This window comes from Chelonia mydas, chromosome 4 (assembly GCF_015237465.2).
Source record: "Chelonia mydas isolate rCheMyd1 chromosome 4, rCheMyd1.pri.v2, whole genome shotgun sequence".
NCBI lineage: Eukaryota > Metazoa > Chordata > Testudines > Cheloniidae > Chelonia > Chelonia mydas.
Window position 1 is genome coordinate 92801716 of NC_057852.1, and position 20068 is coordinate 92821783.

Consider the following 20068-nt stretch of genomic DNA (forward strand, 5'->3'; position numbering starts at 1 on the left):
CTGCCTCTGATGTGGCCCTTTTCTGTCCCGTAGTCTATGGCTGTGTTTAACCCCATATCTCTCCTGCAGCTGGGGAATTCCTCAGAGAGCCCTTTATGACTCCTTTATGCTGCTAGAGTGGAGGAAAGGGCCACAGGAGCCTGTTCTCTGAGTTGGAAGAAGGGTCAATCCTTAGGATGAATGTCAAAAAATAACTTTTAGATTGCCTTGTCATTAACGACAAAACCATACTAAATGACATAATGTCAACTGGCGGGAAGGCCACCAAATTGAGAATACGAATCCATTCCAGTTCAATGGAGATCAGTTATGAAAGCTTTTAGCTGGCTCCTGTTAAGGGTCATCTTTGTTAGCCACCTGCTTTTTAACTACCTGTGGTATTTATCTCAATATTTGTTTTTAGTAGTACGAACGGCAGTTGACATATTCTTCATAGTTATGCAGCATTGTTCAGCCTGTGCATCTTGCTTTCCTAAAAACTTGATGAAATTTTTCCATCACAAAAAGAAGATTAACCTACATTGTCCTCCTGAAGTAGAGCTGTTGTATTAAGCAGCCAAGTAAAACAAGTGGAAAAATATGAAGCAATCCCTAAATAAAGGGAGAGATGAGAGAGAAGGCAAAATCCCCCTCAGTTTAGACTATTCCTTAGTAAAATGGTTAGTAACTACCTAGAATTAATCCATTTAATATTTTTTAATACAAACTTCCAAATTCCAAAATGTTGTTTTCAATTCTCTACTTCACTCCTTCATGGAAATAACAGAATTCCAGGTAAGATCAGATCAGCCATTTGCCTGATAGAATTTCAATGGGATTTGAGCCAGGAGTGGTGGAAGCTCCCTATGAGTGAAGAGCCACTGGTGCCTGAACCATGGTCCCACCCCCGCGCTGCCTCTCCCCCCCGCCCAAGGCCCTGCCCCAACTCCGCCTCTTCCCCCTGAAACGCCTCCCCCCATCACTTGCCCTTACAGCCAGTAAAAAGTGGGAGGGCATAGCCCTCCCATTTTTAAAATGATGGAGCTAGGGGCCTCTGGCCCCCCGGTTCCAGTGACCCTGATTTGGGCACCTAGCTCCCTTCTGCTCCTTTGAAAATTCTAGCCTTATGGAAAATTGATAGCTGGGACTTATGTACCCTTGACTGGTACTTCCTGCAAACATTGTCAAAGGCCAGCGCTAGCATAAGTGCTCACTTTTGAACAGTACTTTATGTAAATTAGACATAGTCTTTATAACAGGTATTTTTCCACGTGTCTTTGAGTCCTGTTTATGCTGGAAAGCTGTAGCTTGTCAAGTGCCCGATTTGAGACACTATACAGCCTTGTTTGACAAGTGTTATTCTACCAGAATGTGGTGGAAAAAAGACAGTCTTTTATTTAACTTAAAAAAATCCAGATTAAAAAAAGTAGGAAAATATCATGGAAGATACACAATTTTTTTGGATAAGTAAAGAAATAGCGCTTATTTCCTTGTTGAAGATGCTCTTTAAGAACAGATCTCAAATAACAGTATGCTGGAGTAGACACTGTACTCTTCTGAAGTGAACATGGCTAAATGTTTTTGTTTTTTTTAAACAAGAACTGTTCAATGGCTGCGTATCTTACCTTGGAAATGTAGCATTATGGCTACTGCAGTCCTTGAGAGTTAACAAAATGAAGGGAAGAAAATAAATCTAGCGATGAGATGATAGGTGCATACATTAGTGGACATAGTAAAGCCAATAAACTACATTGAAAATAATAAATGTGATAGGAAAGACCATCCTTGACCATTTGTCTATAGAATTAACATCTGTCAGATCTGGAATTTTGACTCTGAGCTGTGATGCTCTTCTCCGTAAGCGCCCCTTTTTATGAACCATATGCCTGTCCAACATGCTTCTGCTGTAGAGTTCTCTGCTTGATATGGGTCTTCTGTACTGGATGCTGGCACTGTCATATGAATACATGGTGGCTTTTGGGTCACTGATACCTGTGAACACTTCTGAGCTGCTGATCTCATTTCTTAATTCCAGAGTTGTAAGAAGAATGTTTCCATGGGCATCAACCTGTGGCAAGAAAGGAATGTAGTTTAGATAATTTATCTAGTTAGTTATCATTGCATCAGCATATTTTTTTCCTCTTGCAAATCTCACTTGATTTTACAAATGAGGAAGCTGCTTCAGGAAGGGTACGATTAAAGATAATAAGTATTACTGAAGATATTGCTACTGTTCCCAATCTGCCTGATGCTAAAGATGAAATTAATTGTTTAGTGGTTAAATATATTTTATCATGAGATGGTATCTTGGTTTGGGGATTGCTTCATTCATTTATAGGGCACAGTTGCTCCCCTTTCTAAAATTCTCCTAGTTTTACCTTTAAGGCTCAATCTTTGTTATAAAAATGTGACATCCACTTAACAAAGGGTGTCACGTCACGCTGACATTGTCATGTACTTATGCTGAACATATAATTTTTCTGTTTTTTTGTTTGTTTTACAGTTTCAGGGCTGTGTACTCATTTCTAAAACTTACTGTTGCTACGGTTCATGACAGTGGGCTTCCTTCCCAAGAAAAATGTCCCAGGCTATGGATGTGTCTTATCAACCAGCTCCAGCAGAATGCGTATTAGCCATCTTTTGTAGTGATAGAAATAAGTATAAATGTATATTGTCCTGCATAGATTTAAAGTCTGGGTATTAAAATACATAGGCTGCCAATGTATGGGTAGAAGAGGCAGGTGAGCTGTTTTTTAGCAAAGAGTTTATTCTATGTGTGAATTAGTGTGAACAAACTTCAGTTTTGTTTTACAAATGTACTAAAATGTTCAATGGATGCTTAATGTGGATGCATTTCAACCTGTTCCTGAATTAGTTGTTTCAACTATATTTTCACTTATTTGATATTCATTATTTATGCTGTTATGATTGGTCACTTACAGTACATAGCATTGTTGCTGCCCCTGATTAGGTGACCCAAAATTTACAAATGGAGTTAGCACTTCTGGAACAAATAACAAATACTACAGCCATGTATGCATCTCAGAACCCTTGTTCATGTTGGTAACATAGTCCTTTGCAAGCCACCTCCCAACCTGGCTGTGAATGAAAAGCTCGGCCAAATTGAATAGTTGATTTTATATTCACTAAAATGGTCACAAATGACACCCTCCCCCACTCTTCACCCTTCTCAAATTTGCATGTACTCCTGAGTGGTAAAACTTCTATTGGTGTAGGAATGCTTTTGGCCTCTCCAGGATAATGTCCTAATTTTGGAAAGTGTTAGGAATATAAATATTTGAGAAATCTCCTATAATAGTTCATATTAGACAAAGAATCATTCTAGGATTGCCAACTTTGCAATATTTAAAAACCAGACACTCCAGCAGGAGTGCCAGAACCTCCCCTGCCCCGCACCTTCCCCCTGAGGACAAGGCCCCACTCCTGTCCCACACCTTCCCCCCAAAGCCCTGCCCCCCGTTTGCTCCTCTTTCCACCTCCTTCCATTGCTTACTGCTTTTACCCTCTCCCCACTCCCTGTGTGAGTCGGGATGGACTTGCCTGCAGAGCCGGGGCTGGGAGCTGCAGCTACCCAGTGCAGGTAGGAAGCAGCCTTGGCTAAGTAGGGACTGGCAAGGGTGATGACTCAGCCCCTCCCTGCTTCTCCCACCTGCAGTAACCGGACTTTGGGTGTCCAGTCAGTAGATCTGACCAGATACCAGCAGGTCCCCTTTTTGACCAGATTTTTCTGTCAAAAACTGGTCACCCTAATTCATTCAGGAAATAGACATCAGACATACGATTTTTGAAATCTCTTCTTTCAGTTTTGAGTATCAAAGCTATTCTCTTACCACTGATTGAACAGGGACCCAACCTACATTGTTTCCTTGGAACACTCAGAAACTCATTTCTTCAATTTCTACAGGTCACTCCAATATTTGTAAAGATTAGGGCAGAGGCTCCCAAACTGGTCAGTGGACTACTGGTGATCTGTGGAGCAACATCTGGTGGTCTACAGGGAACTGGCTGGTCACTTAGGGCCTGGCCTTCAGTGGGAGTCTTATCATTGACGCCAGTAGGTAATGAGATTAGGTCTACAGTGTTGGGTTTGCTTGTTTCCAGTCATTAAAATATGACAAAATACATTAAATATATCCTTAATATTATTTTTCCGTGATAGCAATTGCTGTAGTTGCTACCGGAATGTCATGCAGTTGTGAATCAGTGCACAGTCTACAGAGCAATAAATGGCAATGAAAGGTGTCCCCAAGAAAATCTTTATTTTTTTTATTTTTATTTTTTTTAATATGTGGGCCTCACAATGGAAAGGTCAGGGAACCTCTGTATTAGGAACTTCAAACAACTCTTAGGAAATACCAGTTGCACAAAGAGGCTATCAGTTCTTGCATTGTTTCTAAGTAATGGATGCTGTTCTCACAGTTTTTTTTCCTTTAGATCCTCCTCCTAGACTTTTCTAACATGTTAAAATACAATTTTAAAGCTTACATTCAATAGTTGATCTTGTTGCATGTAGCTATAGATTATGATTTTATCACTATTTGAAGAATATTGCCAGAGTGAAACTCTTTTCCAGTGTCATGCTAAGTTATTTGTTCATGCTGTAATCATCTCAAGGCAAGACTGTCACGATTTTTTTTCCTAGCTGGAGTGCAGTATTTGATAAATCCACAGGATGCAATTATGGCTGAATGGCTACTTTCTAGCTTCAAATTATTATGGCATGTCATCCCCCATCCCTCCTCTTCTTCTGCATTGACTTCCCATCATGTTTCATAGTCAACTTAAAATACTTGACTTTTAAAAGACCCAAGGACTTGAGATTCTCATACAATACAAGTTTAGGGACCTCGAGAGCTCCCTGTACTGAGGCAGGACCAAGTAAACCTAGACCATCTCTGACAGGTGTTTTTTCAACCCATTCTTAAAAACCTCCATGTGGAGGATTCCACAACCTTCCTTGGTAGCCTATTCCAGTGTTTAAGTACCAGTATAGTTAGACCATAGATATCTAACCTACATCTCCCTTGTTGCAGATTAAGCCCATTACTTCTTGTCCTACCCGACTTTAAGCCATAAAGTTACCATAAAGAATTGGAAGTTTCGGGTTCTGTTTTTCTTCATGGAATTTCTTGAAGGAGGAAAGAGATGCAAATATCAGAGAAGGAAGAATCCACCAAAAGTGAAAAATGGTTATGTCTGGAGTTAAGGAAATGTCATCCAGAATTACTTTATTTCAATAAAACCATTATAAATGTAAAAGATTAAAAAAATTAGGGTATGGATGGTTCAGGCAAGAATTCTGTGTATTTAGTAGTTTAAAAAAGACGTGATTTTTAAATGATTACAATTAGGAGCCAATTTTGGAACTGTGAAGAGAGACCGTATAGTAATGATATGGGGGAGAGTGAAGAGGAGGGAAAGGGCTATATCATTCTATTAGTCCACAATGCTGTTAGCTTGTCTCATTTAATTAAGTATTTTAAACATCTTTTCAAAGGAGGTATTGAATTTTCTTTGTATAATTTTTTCCAACTGAGAAGTAATATTTTTGCCTGTTCTTCAAAAACCAGTAAGAGGCTCTCGTTGCCATTAACAGTTGTTTATCAACATAAATAAAGATGAAACCCAGCAGCATCCGCCATGATAAGTAAAGAAGAAATTATACGAAAAATGCCACATCCTCCCTAACAATTACTCCTGTAACAACTTCTCCTGAGAATCCTCCATAAAAATGATGGGCTTTTCCCTGAAGGGCAACATGTTCTGGCTGTATCAGACCAAGTTAAGGAGTGAATTGCAAATTCAGAACACAGTTACATAGAGAATGATCTGCCACTAGCTCCCTCTGTTTTTACTAGAGGAGCCTTCTGCTTCAGAGTCACCACTAACTGCAGTGGTATGGCATGGAGAGTGAAGCAGTCTCTCAGACAGGTTCTAGGACATGTAGGGCTTCGTTCCTGTAAGGCAAAACCAACACTTAAGTGAGCTGTAGCTCACGAAAGCTTATGCTCAAATAAATTGGTTAGTCTCTAAGGTGCCACAAGTCCTCCTTTTCTTTTTGTGAATACAGACTAACACGGCTGTTACTCTGAAACTTCATCTAGAAATTCACAAAAAGCTAGTCCAGATCATGAAGCAGCAGTGTGATATGCCTGCAGCCAGATGTTCTGCTGAACAACCAGGCTGTCTCATCCTACTCCAACTTCAGCTTCTGAACAGGTTTCAGAAAAAGCCCCTAGCTGAGCACATTGCAGAAATCTAGCCTTCAAGTGACACAGTAGCAAGGTATGTTTGAAATATCATAAGTTGTAACTTCCTGGTCAGATGCAAATGATGAAAGGCTGTCTTGGTTGCTGATCATCCAACCATAATTGGAAATTTAATCAGACTCCCAAGTTGTGAAGACAAGCGATAAGTGGTGACAACCACACTCAATAAAAGGGGAAAGTACAAACTTTACTATATCTTCCACTTCCTTCCACTAGCCCTCCGTCACTTCTGTTTTATCTGGATTTAGCGTCATCCATCCAGTTGTTTGTCATCCGTGCCCCAGTCTCAACCAGACGCTGAGGAAAGCGATCTGCATCATTTGAATGAGAAAAGGTACAGCTGAGTGTCATCTGTAAACTGATGACACTAAAACCCATGCAAGGTACTTTCAGTCAAAAAGGAAGATAAAGCCCCTGTCCCAAGGAGCTAAGAGTCTGACTGAGAACTAGACACAAGAAAACCTTTGGAGGGAGGAAAAATGTGACTGTATATTAAACTGGGAATTAAAGTCTCACAGGGCTTGTGAAGGAGCTGAATATATCTCATGGCTGTTTGTTACTGTATAATCCTATGTGTAAATTAAGGGTTTTTGAGTTGTGTAATATAGAATCAGTTGCAACAGTAGTGTAAGCATCATTAAGTTACTCTATTATAGCTTCTCCTTATAAAGACAAATAACTCGTAAGTGCTTACAATTTAAATTGATTCACATGGATGCTTCCTTGTAAACTAATATACGCTCACGGTTTATTGCAAGCCAAGTGCCATATGAATTGGTGCTTTAATTTAAGTGTTATGATCCTGTTACATTTTTAAATGAGTTTTTAAATCATTTTAAGCTTGCTGATTTGAATAATCAGCAAAGCAATTCACCACCTTAGAATTATAAGTTTTACAATTCATAGCAAAGTGTTTATGATCTCTAAGAAAAATATCCAAAAGAGAAGCTAACTAGTTCATATATATATAATATTCTCTGATCAAATGATATGGAACTAGGTCATCAGAGGATTTGACCCCTGTGTCTTTAATAGTCATTTCAGGGTGTACTAAACTTCAGATCAAAATACTGCTTTTTAAAAATCAAAAGTATAGCAGATGTTTAATTACTGAGGCATAACAAGAATCTTGAAAAAATAGGCAACTGCCAAAAGAAATCTCCAAAAGAGACTTGTTTGCAGAACTGTCATCCCTGACTACAGAGAGAATCTTTTATTTAAAAATGTCTTAGACACTCTGCTTCTGTCCCCAGACCTGAAGAAGAGTTCTGTGTAGCTCAAAAGCTTGTACCTTCCACCAACAGAAGTTGATCCAATAAAAGATATTACCTCAGCCACCTGGTCTCTCTCATATTCTGGGACCAACATGGCTACAGCGACACTGCAGACAATCCCTGACTACATTAATTTTAGATGGAAATATCTGTTATAAATTTCAAATTAAAACTATGTAGATTTAGTGTTTCTTTAAAAAATAAATAATTAAAAAATCTTACCACCACCCAGACCTAACTCTGGACAACAGTTAGTTGTGCCTGGGGTAATGTGCTGTCCCAAGAGCAGCCTAGGAAGCAGATTCTGACTTGGTCACAATCTGCCTTTCAATTTTGGGGAACACATCCCAGCCCTATACCTAGTGCAGATTACATCCCCTGGTGCACAGGCACATTTGTGCTGGCCAGAATACTAGAGGTTGTGGGGATGCAACCAAGGCTCTGCCCACTCCGTGTTTCTGCCTGCCCACTCTTCACCCACTTGCAAGAGAGAGTGAGTACACCCGACTCACTTACTCTCCTAAATGGATACGCAGGATGCACCATGACCTGCCTCACAATGCATATTACTAGTTTGGATTAACCCCCAATATAACCTTTCAGATATACTCCTGGTGATCTATAAATAGAATAGAATGCTATCTAGGGAGAGAAATATTGCCGTTATCCTTTACAAACATTTTGACTTCACACATACTCAACCTTGGAAATGTTAGCCAGGATTTTAAAGTGATGCTTGCCTTGCAGAGAAACCTCTTTTGGGGATTTCTTTAAGGCATCTCAAATTGGGACATCCAAAATCAGCAGTCATGTCTGAAAATCAAGCTGTGTAGAGTGATGGATATCTGACATTTTTCTTAGTGAGTTACATGCAACTTTGCCCATTTAGGAATGAATGTAAACTAATAATTTCCTACAGTAAGCCAAGGACATTTGCATAAGTCCTTACATCTAGAACATACATACAGATCTGTAATTTTACTTCTGTGAGACGTCTCAATGACTTCATTGGGACTCTGTGTGTGTAAGCATGTGCAGGATGGGATCCAGATAGAGAGTGATTGTTCCTATGATTAAAGGATAGGACTGACAGTCAGGAGAGATGGGTCAGTCTTGGAGTTACCTTGGGTAAACTCTGAGTCTTAGTTTCACCATCTATAAAATGGGGATAATAATGTCCTACCCAGTGATAATCTGAACCTAAATTAACTTTTGTAAGACACTGTGCAAGCCTCTGATGACAGTGGCTATGGAAATGTAAAGTATAGTTACACTGTTGGGCTGTTATCTGAAGATGACCTAAATGGTTTATAAGGAGAATTATAAAATGTGATTGAGCTGATCTCTTGTAAATCAACTAGCCTTTCTAAAAAAAAATAAAAAATAAAAGTTTGAATATCCTTCACATTTCAGACAAATGATGTCGTTTACATTGAACATTTCTTTATAGTGAAAACCAGGGATTCCTCTACATCCCCCCCTGAATTTCCCCAACACCCCCCACTCCCAGGTTTGTGAACTACTTACATGCAGTGTTGCCAATTAGTGATTGTTTGGACATTTGAATTGAAATTGAAACATTAATACACACTTTAAAAACATATAAAGTGTATGATAAAATACGTGTATCTGAAAAAGTGTAATAGATTTGAAAAGTATTAACATAGACTAGCTTCCTTATACAGCTGTTGTTTTTTATGACCACGTCAGTGCGTTCATTTTGGCAATGCTGGCCAACCTGATAACTTCAAATTATGATTTGTAAGCAAAGTCTAAATGAGCTCTCCCCCTCAGTTAGTGATAAGCTGGCAGCTGGGGGGAAAGGCATCAGGACCAGATTGTATTTACATTCACACCTAATCTACTTAGGTATCCAGCAAACGGAGCTGTGTTACCGAAGTGATAGATTTTGGCTGGGGTTGGGTTACAAATCGCTTGAATGCGGGGGGTGATGAAATGTTGTTGTTCTTATTGTATGAGTAAAGGGCAGTAGAACTGTACTTAGCCTGTGCTGATTGAGGGCATCAAGAGAGAGGGTGAGGACAGGTGTTTTGCTTGATGTTCTGCCTGAGTCGCAAGTACTATTTGACCTGCCCCTCTCCACTGTTTAAAGACAGAGCTGATTAGGCTCCATAGATAGTCTTTTGTTTTGTTAAGTGATCACTACAGCTGAAATCACTGATAATCAGGTCTCAGTGCTTAGACCTGCTGTGGGACAGTGTTTCTGTGGAAGAGACAGCCCAGTCTGCACTAGCAGCGAGGTTCCCGCACGGAGAGCTCAGCTGAAATCACTGAGAGCTGGGTGGAACCTCAAGAGAGCAACTCGCAGAGGTCACAGTGGCAGGTGGCAGCAGAAGGTGACAGCGCAGGGCCATTGGCAACAGAGCAATGGCGTGAATGAACAACAGTGGCCAGAGTGAACAGTGAGCAGCTGGAGGAACGAGCAAGGTGCCTTCTTGCCCCCCAACTGGGAGGTGAACTGATGTGAAAGCACCTCTGAACTCTGAGTCTCTATAGACCAAGGACAACACTGGTGAGTGTTAATGAGGCTGTTAAGAATGCTGGAGACACAACACAGTTCATGCGAACAAACATGGCTGTGGCATCATACTTTCTATTTAAGCAAGAGATACCACACACTACAAACTGAAGGCCAGTGTTAAGTGCATTGTCACTTGTTCATCCTGAAGTTGAACACTGGTTCCGAACAAGACCAGCAAATGCTCACTATCTTTCTGCAAGGAAACTCAATTGACTGGCTAGAAGCATGTGGTACAACAGCGAAAGACTCAACAGTTGAAAAAGTGAAGAACTCTCTCACCACATTGAAAAAAATTTGCATACATGGCTGATGAATGCACTGACGCAAATGGGTATTAAGTCACTGTGTACATTATCTTGATGTCAGTGGTAGGCCAGTAGATGCATTTCTAGATGTTCAAGTTATGGAAGACACATTGGCTGCATCTGTGACAACCCACATCTTAGAAGAGTTAAATGCTTGTCAGTTGGACCCCAAACAGATGGCTGCTTGTGCATTTGATGGAGCTGCAAACTTCTCTGGAAGATATGGTGAGCTTTGCTCAGAGAAAAGTGTAACCCTAGTCTCTCCTATACACACTGCAGAGGCCATCTACTCCAACTAGCGCTAGTACGAGCTGCAGACTCTTCAAAAGACATTTAAAAAGCTGTAAATTTAATTTCTTCATTATATTCTTTTTTCAGCAAGAGTCCAAAAAGACTGAATATCTTGGAAAATATAGAAGAGACACTGACTGAAGTTCAAATTTGTCCAACCTGGGAAAACCCTTTGGCTTTCTCATGATCGATCCTTGGCTGTTGTCTTAAAAATTACTCCAGACGTTACTACTAGCTTTGGAAAGCATCTACCAAGATGGGATGGATCTAAGTAGTGAGGCTGGTGGATTACTTTTGCTATTATGTTCAGAGACTACTATTCCATTCTTTCTCTTGTAAGCGTACTGTTGAAACCACTTGGGTCATTAAACAATGCCATCCAGGCATCTGCTTCAACCGTAGTAGATCTTTGTCCAGCAATAGAAGCTACATTTGGATCAATCCGAGAGCTATCCATTGAAAAAGTACTGGAAGAAGCAAAGACTTCAGTCCAGAAGTTGACCAATGAAGGCATTTATATCGAATCCTTAAGTGAAGAGGACAAGAAGTGTTTGTTAAGACAACTGAAAAAGTACACAGACTTGATTCTTAAAAATCTAAAACAGTGACTTCTAGATTCTACTCAACCTCTACATAGCTTTTACAGATCCCTGTCCTATAAAACACCAACAGTTGAGTGGAATGAGGCACTACCAGCAATGGGGCTGCCATGTGCTCAGGACAGAATAGAGAATTTGAACAGAGTGGAATATCATATGAATGAATGAACGAATGAAGATTTGACTTCAACTTCTTTTTTATCATCACTAGTGGCTCGACCTGATCTTTATGCTATGTTTCCTGGGATGAAAGAAGTAGGAATTCATCTCTTGCTACTCCCAGTCACAGCAGCTACAGTTGAGCATTCTTATTCATCATTGAATAGAATTTTGTGTTCTGAAAGAAGTCGCCTTCTGCCTGATCATGTAAATGAACTAATGAGCATATCAATTGAAGGAATGGAAGTACTGGACACACGAGAAGCCACCAAAGATGAACGCATTGCATTCAAGAAATTCATTAACAGAGTTGTGCAAAATTATAACAAGAAACCAAGAAGGATGTAGATGATGTACTTCATAGAAGGCTTGAGTAGCCAACTTTAATTTGTGTGATTTTAAAACATGCGTTAAATCTAGTAAAAATGGTCATTAAACATTTTTCAGTTTTACTATGGTGCCATACAGCCCGCCTTCACACTCACGGTCTCACCTCTTATCGGCCCTGACCTCCACCCCCCCACCCCAATGTCAATTCCTGGTGAAAACACTGGTGAAAACACGTCACTTTTAGTCTCTGCTGAATTTACAATTTTTTTTAGTCCGCTCTGTTTTTCACTCTAAGCCCTGGTCTACACTATGGGGTTAGGTTGAATTTAGCCGCGTTAGGCTGATCTTAAAATGAATGCATCTACACAACCAACCCCGTTCTGTCGACCTAAAGAGCTCTTAAAATCCACTTCTGTACTCCTCCCTGTCGAGGGGAGTAGCACTAAAATCGACCTTGCTAGGTCGAATTGGGGTAGTGCGGACGCAAATCGACGTTATTGGCCTCCGGGAGCTATCCCAGAGTGCTCCAATGTGACCGCTCTGGACAGAACTTTCAACTCCGATGCACTAGCCAGGTACACAGGAAAAGCCCCGGGAAATTTTGAATTTTATTTCCTGTTTGGTCAGCATAGTGAGCTCAGCAGCACAGGTGACTATGCAGTCTTCCCAGAATCACAAATGAGCTCCAGCATGGACCAAAAGGGAGACACTGGATCTGATTGCTGTATGGGGAGAAGAATCTGTGCAGGCCGAACTCCGATCAAAAAGAAGAAATGCTAATATATATGCCAAAATCTCACAGGGCATGATGGACAGAGGCTACAACAGGGACACACAGCAGTGCCATGTGAAAGTCAAGGAGCTCAGGCAAGCCTACCAAAAGACAAAGGAGGCAAACGGTCACTCTGGGTCAGAGCCCCATACTTGTTGCTTCTATGATCAGCTGCATGGCGTTCCAGGTGGGGACCCTACCACTACCCCACCACTGTCCGTGGACACCTGCAAGGGGGGAGTCTCTCACAACAGGGAGGAGGATTTTGTGGATGAGGAAGAGGAAGAGAATGCGCAGCAGGCAAGTGGTGAAGCCGTTCTCCCTGGCAGCCAGGACCTTTTCGTCACCCTGGAGCCAATACCCTCCCAAGGCGGGATACCCGACCCTGAAGCCGGAGAAGGCACCTCTGGTGAGTGCACATTTGTAACTACCGTACAGGATTTAAAAGCAATAGTGTTTAACGTTTGATTTTCCCTGAAGAATTGGGGTGCATTCGCGGCCAGTACAGCTACTGGAAAAGTCTGTTAATGTGTCTGGGGATGGAGCGGGAATCCTCCAGGGACATCTCCATGAAGGTCTCCTGGAGGTACTCTGAAAGCCTTTGTAGAAGGTTTCTGGGGAGGGCTGCCTTATTTCATCCTCCACGGTAGGACACTTTACCACACCAAGCCAGTAGCAAGTAGTCTGGAATTACTGAAGCACAAAGCATGGCAGCGAATGGTCCTGGGTTTTGGTCACATTCAAGCAACATTCAGGCTATATCTTTCTGTGTTAGCCTCAGGAGAGTGATATCATTCATGGGCACCTGGTTGAAGTAGAGGGATTTTTGTAGGGAAACAGTAAAAGGACCCCATTCATGCTGAGTTGTTTGCACTTGGCTAAAAGGGATCATCCTGGAGAATAACCCTGCGGTGCAGGGAGGGGTTAGGGGATCATCCCAGAGAATAGCCACACAGTAGGGGTAGGGGGAGGTGTGTGCTGCACATCCACCCAAAAACCACAGCCCCTCCTTTTAAATGTGAAACCTAACTGGCATTGCTTGCTATGGGAAAGGATGGCAGTTTGAAATCATTCCCACATTTTATGAAGGTGAAAGAAGCCAACCCTGCATACCAAAAGCTTACCATGGCTGCCTGGAAACCGAATTCTGTTGCCCAGCTGTTTGTGATGTGTCTCCATACCAGTAGGTGCTCAATATAAAAGGCAAAATGCTACCTTGTACCTAAAGCACATGTGCTGTCTGCTGTGAATTGCTTGATTCACTGTGAAAGAGTCTCCCTTTTGTTCTCAGAAATGTATCATCTTAAATTTTACTCTCTCTTTTTATCTCCCCCCCAGGTGCAAATGTTTCTATGCTCCCTCTATCACCTGTGTCCCTGAGGTTATCGCAGATTAGAAGGCAAAAAAAACGCACTCACAATGACATGTTTTCTGAGCTCATGCAACCCTCCCGCACAGCTTAATGCATGGAGGCATTCAGTGGCAGAGACCAGGAAAGCATTAAGTGAGCGTGAAGAGCAGAGGCAGGAGACGATGCTGAGGCTAATGGCGGAGCAAACACACATGATGAAGCGTCTGTTGGAGCTGCAGAAAAGCCAACAAGAGCACAGACCACCGCTGCATCCATTGTATAACCGCCTGCCCTCCTCTGCAGGTTCCATATCCTCCTCACACAGATGCCCCAGAACACGGGGGGAGGCTCCGGGCACCCAGCCACTCCACTCCAGAGGATGGCCCAAGCAACAGAAGGCTGTCATTCAAACAGTTTTGATTTGTAGTGTGGCTACAATAAGCAATGTGGCCTTGTCCTTCCCTCCTCCCCCACCCCACCCCACCTGGGCTACCTTGTCAGTTATCTCTTTTTTTTTTTTCTTTTTTTTTTAATTAATAAAGAAAGAATGCATGGTTTCAAAACAATAGTTACTTTATTTCCTTTCCCAGCTGTGATTGAAGGGGGGACAGTGGTTGGCTTACAGAGAATTAAAATTAAAAAAAAAAGGGGGCGGGTGTGCAGCAAGGAGAAACACACACAACTGTTACGCCGTAGCCTGGCCAGTCATGAAACTGGTTTTCAAAGCCTCTCTGATGTGCAGCGTGCCTAGCTGTGCTCTTCTAATTACCCTGGTGTCTGGCTGCTCAAAATCGGCCGCCAGGTGATTTGCCTCAACCTCCCACCCCACCATAAATGTCTCCCCCTTATTCTCACAGATATTATGGAGCACACAGCAAGGAACAATAACAATGGAATGTTGGTTGCACTGAGGTCTAACCTAGTCAGCAAACAGCACCAGCAAGCTTTTAAACATCCAAAGGCACATTCTACCACCATTTTGCACTTGCTCACCCTATAGTTGAACTGCTCCTTACTACTGTCCAGGCTGCCTGTGTATGGCTTCATGAGCCATGGGAGCAAGGGGCAGGCTGGGTCCCCAAGGAAAACTATTGGCATTTCAACATCCCCAACGGTAATATTCTGGTCTGGGAAGTAAGTCCCTTCTTGCAACTGCTTGAATAGCCCTGAGTTCCTAAAGATGCGAGCTTCATGAACCTTTCCCGGCCATCCCACATTGATGTCGGTGAAAGGTCCCTTGTGATCCACCACTGCTTGCAGCACCATTGAGAAGTACCCCTTGCGGTTTATGTACTGGTTGGTAAGGTGGTCTGGTGCCAAGATAGGGATATGCATTCCATCTATCACCCCACCACAGTTAGGGAACCCCATTGCAGCAAAGCCATCCAGTATGACCTGCCCATTTCCCAGAATCACTACCCTTGATAACAGAATGTCAGTGATTGCATTGGCAGTGCCTACAGTAGGCTTGCCCACTCCAAATTGATTCCCGACTGACCAGTAGCAGTCAGGTGTTGCAAGCTTCCACAGGGCTATCACCACTCGCTTCCCAACTGTCAGGGCAGGTTTCATATTGGTATTCCTGCGCTCCAGGGCAGGGGAAAGCAACTCACAAAGTTCAAGGAAAGTGGCCTTACGCAAGCGAAAGTTTCGCAGCCACTGTGAATCATCCCATACCCGCAACACTATGCGGTTCCACCAGTCTGTGCATGTTTGCCGAGCCCAGAATCAGTGTTCCACTGTATCAACTAGCCCCACTGCCACGATGATGTCCCAATTGCCACAGCCCATGCTTTCAGGAACGTCTGTGTCCATGTCCTCGTGCTGGCATCTCTTAGCCCGGTTCTGCACATACTCCAGGATAATGCACGAGGTTTTTACAATGCTCACAACAGCAGTGGTGAGCTGAGCAGGCTCCATGCTTGCCGTGGTATGGTGTCTGCACGGGTAACCCAGGAAAAAAGGCGCAAAACAATTGTCTGCCATTGCTTTCACAGAGCTTTTCACATATACCCAAAACCACCCGTGACAATGTTTTTGCCCCATCAGGCACTGGGAGCTTAACCCAGAATTCCAATGGGCAGCGGAGATTGCGGGAACTGTGGGATAGCTACCCACAGTGCACCACTTCGATTCTAGACACGGTATTGAGGACGCACTCCGCCAACTTAATGCGCTTAGTGGGGACACACACAATCGACTGTATAAAATCGATTTCTAAAAATTGACTTCTATAAAATCGACCTAATTTCGTAGTTTAGACATACCCTAAGAAAACTTCAGTGAAGCTGCTTAAGACCTAAATCATGACAGACCACATATGCATGAATCTTCATTAGTGATATCCCTTGGGGGTGACTGCTCAGTAAAGATTAAAGAAACTTAAGCTAGTTCATTTATCTAGAGGATGATGAATGCTGTATCAAGCTTTGTGGCTTTTAAGCAACACTGAAAGACAGTCCAAAATAGTTTTGGCTGCAAGTAATGTACATATGCAAAATATATTGCTGATGGCTGTAAAGGGTACTCAGACATCTATAGAAACAACCTAATATGGTTCTCTCATTGCAATTTATTATCAGAGGACTAGCCTCAGAAATTTTCAATTTTGTCTAGAGTGAATTGAGTTCATCCATTGCATATAAATGATTGAAGGATGTAATAAATTTTTCTTTGAGTTCTGAGACAAAAGTTTAGGACCAGATTTTAAGCCCCTTACACGTAATAACCTGCAGTTAGGCACAAAAATAGTCACATTATAGTCAGTGTGTAAAGGTGTTGCAATCTGCCCCTACACTGTGATAAAAGACCCATGACACGGCCACAGCTGGCCTAGGTCAGCTGACTCAGGCTTGCAGGGTTTGGGCTGCAGGGCTATATCATTGCTGTGTAGACATTTGGGCTCTGGGACATCCCACCCCTCGTTGGGATCTCAGAGCCCAGGCTCCAGACCAAGCCCAGAGGTCTACACAGCAATTTTACAGACATGCAGCCCAAGTCAGCTGATCCAGGCCAGCCATGGGTCTTCTGTTGCAGCGTAGACATAGAATGGTGAAGGGAATATGAACTGAGCTTCAAAGGTGAGATATCCTTTTGAAGTTTTTTTTTTAACAGTTACTCATCTACAAATAGAAACATACACCCTACAAGTGTGTTACTCCTTTGGCTGTTTTGTCCCAGATATCCAAAGCTATAACTAGTCTCCATGAAAAGACAATAAGAGGACAGGGAGATATAAAGGATTTTTAAAATATTTTATCATCAAAAATAGAACCAAGAACAATGAGAGCTTATTTGTAATGAATAAAAAAATTTCCGTCATCTATAAAAATAAAAATGGCACATTGATGTAGGACTGTGGTGATCCTGGATTCCTCCTCTGTCAGGTTGAGGAAGAAAAAACACCATGTGTGGAACATTACAAGGTCATTATCTGCATCCAAATTTATTTGAGCATAAACTTATCCAGTTTCTCTTCCAGGTGCTGGTTCAATTTCATAATCAGTTCATTGCATGTCTCACTATGCCATTAGATATGCTGAATCTGCTGTAGGAAGAAACTCATCCTCCTTACCTAGGGCACATCTCAGGTAGAAATAAGTAGCACTATTAACCTGGAGAAAAGGAGAAGAACTGTTATGTGTACATCACAGTTGTTTACAGTGGTAACTAATATGGATATATGACATGGGTCAATATGGTAGAGGAAGCTATATCTTGTGCTTGTACATACTTACTGCTGCTCTTCTCTCACCCTCTGAAATCAGCTTCCTATATTTTGGTACTGACCGCTGAAATATGAAAGATATAGGGAAATTCTGTAGATTAGGGCTCAGATGAACTACTCCAGCTCCACCAGCTCCACCAGTTAGCTTTCAACCTGCAGCTCTGATCATGTATTCTTCCTATGTAAAACTGAAAGATAAAGCCAACCTTAGAACATCAATATTTTCCATACTGCAAGCCAAAAGGATACTTACGAGGATCATGCATGCAGTATGTCTACAGTCACCAATACAACAACAAAATCATTAATTGACGGATCTCTTTAACAATTAATTTAAATGCCTATGTGTCACAGGCATATGTTGAGTGTGTGTAAAAGGCAATTCAATTAAGCAATTGTCTGATACAGACGTTCTTAATTTCTGTAATATTTCTGCCAGTTTACGATCAAAGTGAAAGTTTTAAACTGGCTTTGGTGAACGTCAGCAAGATGTAACTGGTGTCACCAAATCTGTAGAAAAAATGTAACTTACCTCTGTTCCATGGACCACCTACAAAGTCATCTGCTCATGTACCAGGGTCCACACAGCCAGGGCTGATGCTGGAGAAGAGGTGCTTCTCTATTTTCTTCATGGATCCTCACTGTCCACCTTCCACCTGGATCAGAATAGCTTTGGGGTGTTTGAGCAGAGGTGTGAGTGTTTGGAACTGGCCTCTGTTAACTTGTTTTCCCCACTTCTCATCTGAATGCAGCATAGGTATGGATAGCATCTCCAGCGAATAATCCATAAAGGGATGGCTTATGCCCTTAACAGTGTAGGGGTTACCCTTTGTGGTGTACCTATAGGTGTCAGGGTCTTGAACTGAATTTCCATGTAGCATAAGAGGTCACTCTGTATGGTTTTGGACAACAGATGAATGTAGGTAAGTATTTTTATCTGGCCATGTAGTACAATGAGGATGATGAGCTCATTGGCACTGACAGAAATGTGGCACCATATTTGAGTTGAAGACAGGCACCATAGTTTAGTTGCAGTAACTCCCTTATTATATATTAACTTCTTTGGAAAATGTTTAATGCTTTCATTTATGCCCTATTAGAAATAAAAATATATGAAACATTAGCTTTACTCAAGTACCTGGACTTTATTCATCTCTGGTTTGCCCTCCTCATCAGTAGCCTTCTCAGCTGCCTTTTTTTGACGGTGAGGACCTTTCCCAAAGAATATGTAGTTTACAAAGGCATATTCCAGCAAGGCGAGAAATACAAACACAAAGCATCCCATTAGGTAAATATCTATTGCCTTTACATAGGGAATCTTTGGCAGTGTCTCCCTGAGATGAGTGCTTATTGTGGTCATGGTCAGCACAGTTGTGATTCCTGTGAAGTTAAAAAAAAATGTCGGTAAGGCAACTCTGGTACGTTGTTTGTCACTTTGAAGGCATAAAACCTGTATCATTGCTGAAACACAATGCCATTGGGCTTATGACATAGTTGGCTTAATTATTTCAGCAGAGACTCCTAACCATTAAGGGAATGCATTTGTCATCTAGCAAAAAATATTAACGGGCATCAAGACAGTATGACCTATATAACATGCTAGGTTTATGTATATAAACTGGTAGTGAAGGGAGCCAGTGAAGAGGAAAGTGGGAAATTTGAAACAGCAGTTGCCTTCTTTAAGTGACATATTAAACTGCAAGCTCTGCAGGCCTTGGGTCCAACCCCTTGCCTTTTCCATGGCAGGAGGGACAATCAGTTACCTGAACACTTTTCTTCTCCAGTTGCCTGTCTCATTAGTAGCCTACCCTGCTTTTTTTTTAATACACTTAAGACCCTTTCCAAAGAATATGTGATTTACAAAGTCACATTCCAGTGCTGGCTGATGTAGTCACTACAGAACAGGGTTATGGAGAAGACACTTGGTCTTGTCAGGTGAGGGAATGCTGCTAACTTGATTCTTAAAGTAGCCATCCTGCCTGATCCACATAGAGTGGAATTAAATTTACCAGTGTTCTTGGAGTTCAGAGTAAGTATCCTAGCCAGAGGAAAGGTATTAGGAGTAATTTTGACTGAGGATCGAAAGTTGAGGGGATAAATGAAGGCTCCAGACCGGAATGGTGGGCATTAGTGTAGGGAGGTTGGTGGTGCCATCATAATAGCCCTCTTCACTAATTTTCAAAGGGATTACTTCATTCTATGAGGTGAAACTTTTCCAGCTCATGGCTTTGTAATCTATCAACCACAATGTTATTAATTTTTGATGTTGGTCTACGAGAATGAAACCATTTTCTATTCTGTTCTAATCACAGGCCGTTAATATATCTAATGAATAGCTCTAGATTCATTGAGTCATAAGGTGCTCCAATTAAAGGAGACTGGGGACAACATGATTTACTGCAGTTAGCTTTTGAAAAGATTATAGGCTTAAACCACAAACAGTCCTTAT

General features: G+C 41.8%; 1 protein-coding gene across 2 annotated transcripts in view; it reads right to left on the bottom strand.

The window, feature by feature from the left end:
* Nucleotides 1-1337: 1337 nt before the first annotated feature.
* Nucleotides 1338-20068, bottom strand: part of GABRB1 (gamma-aminobutyric acid type A receptor subunit beta1) — a 274858-nt gene continuing 256127 nt past the window's right edge. Inside the window, exons 8-9 of one of the 2 annotated variants that reach the window (XM_037897844.2) lie at nt 18758-18999; nt 1338-2047 (exon numbers count right to left, since the gene is read on the bottom strand). In XM_037897844.2, coding sequence (XP_037753772.1) covers nt 1700-2047; nt 18758-18999 — 590 coding nt within the window. In that variant the 3' untranslated portion in view covers nt 1338-1699. Of the gene's footprint in view, nt 2048-17139; nt 17507-17629; nt 19000-20068 lie in introns of those variants that run through there. The other variant, XR_006290112.1, reaches the window with a different exon arrangement.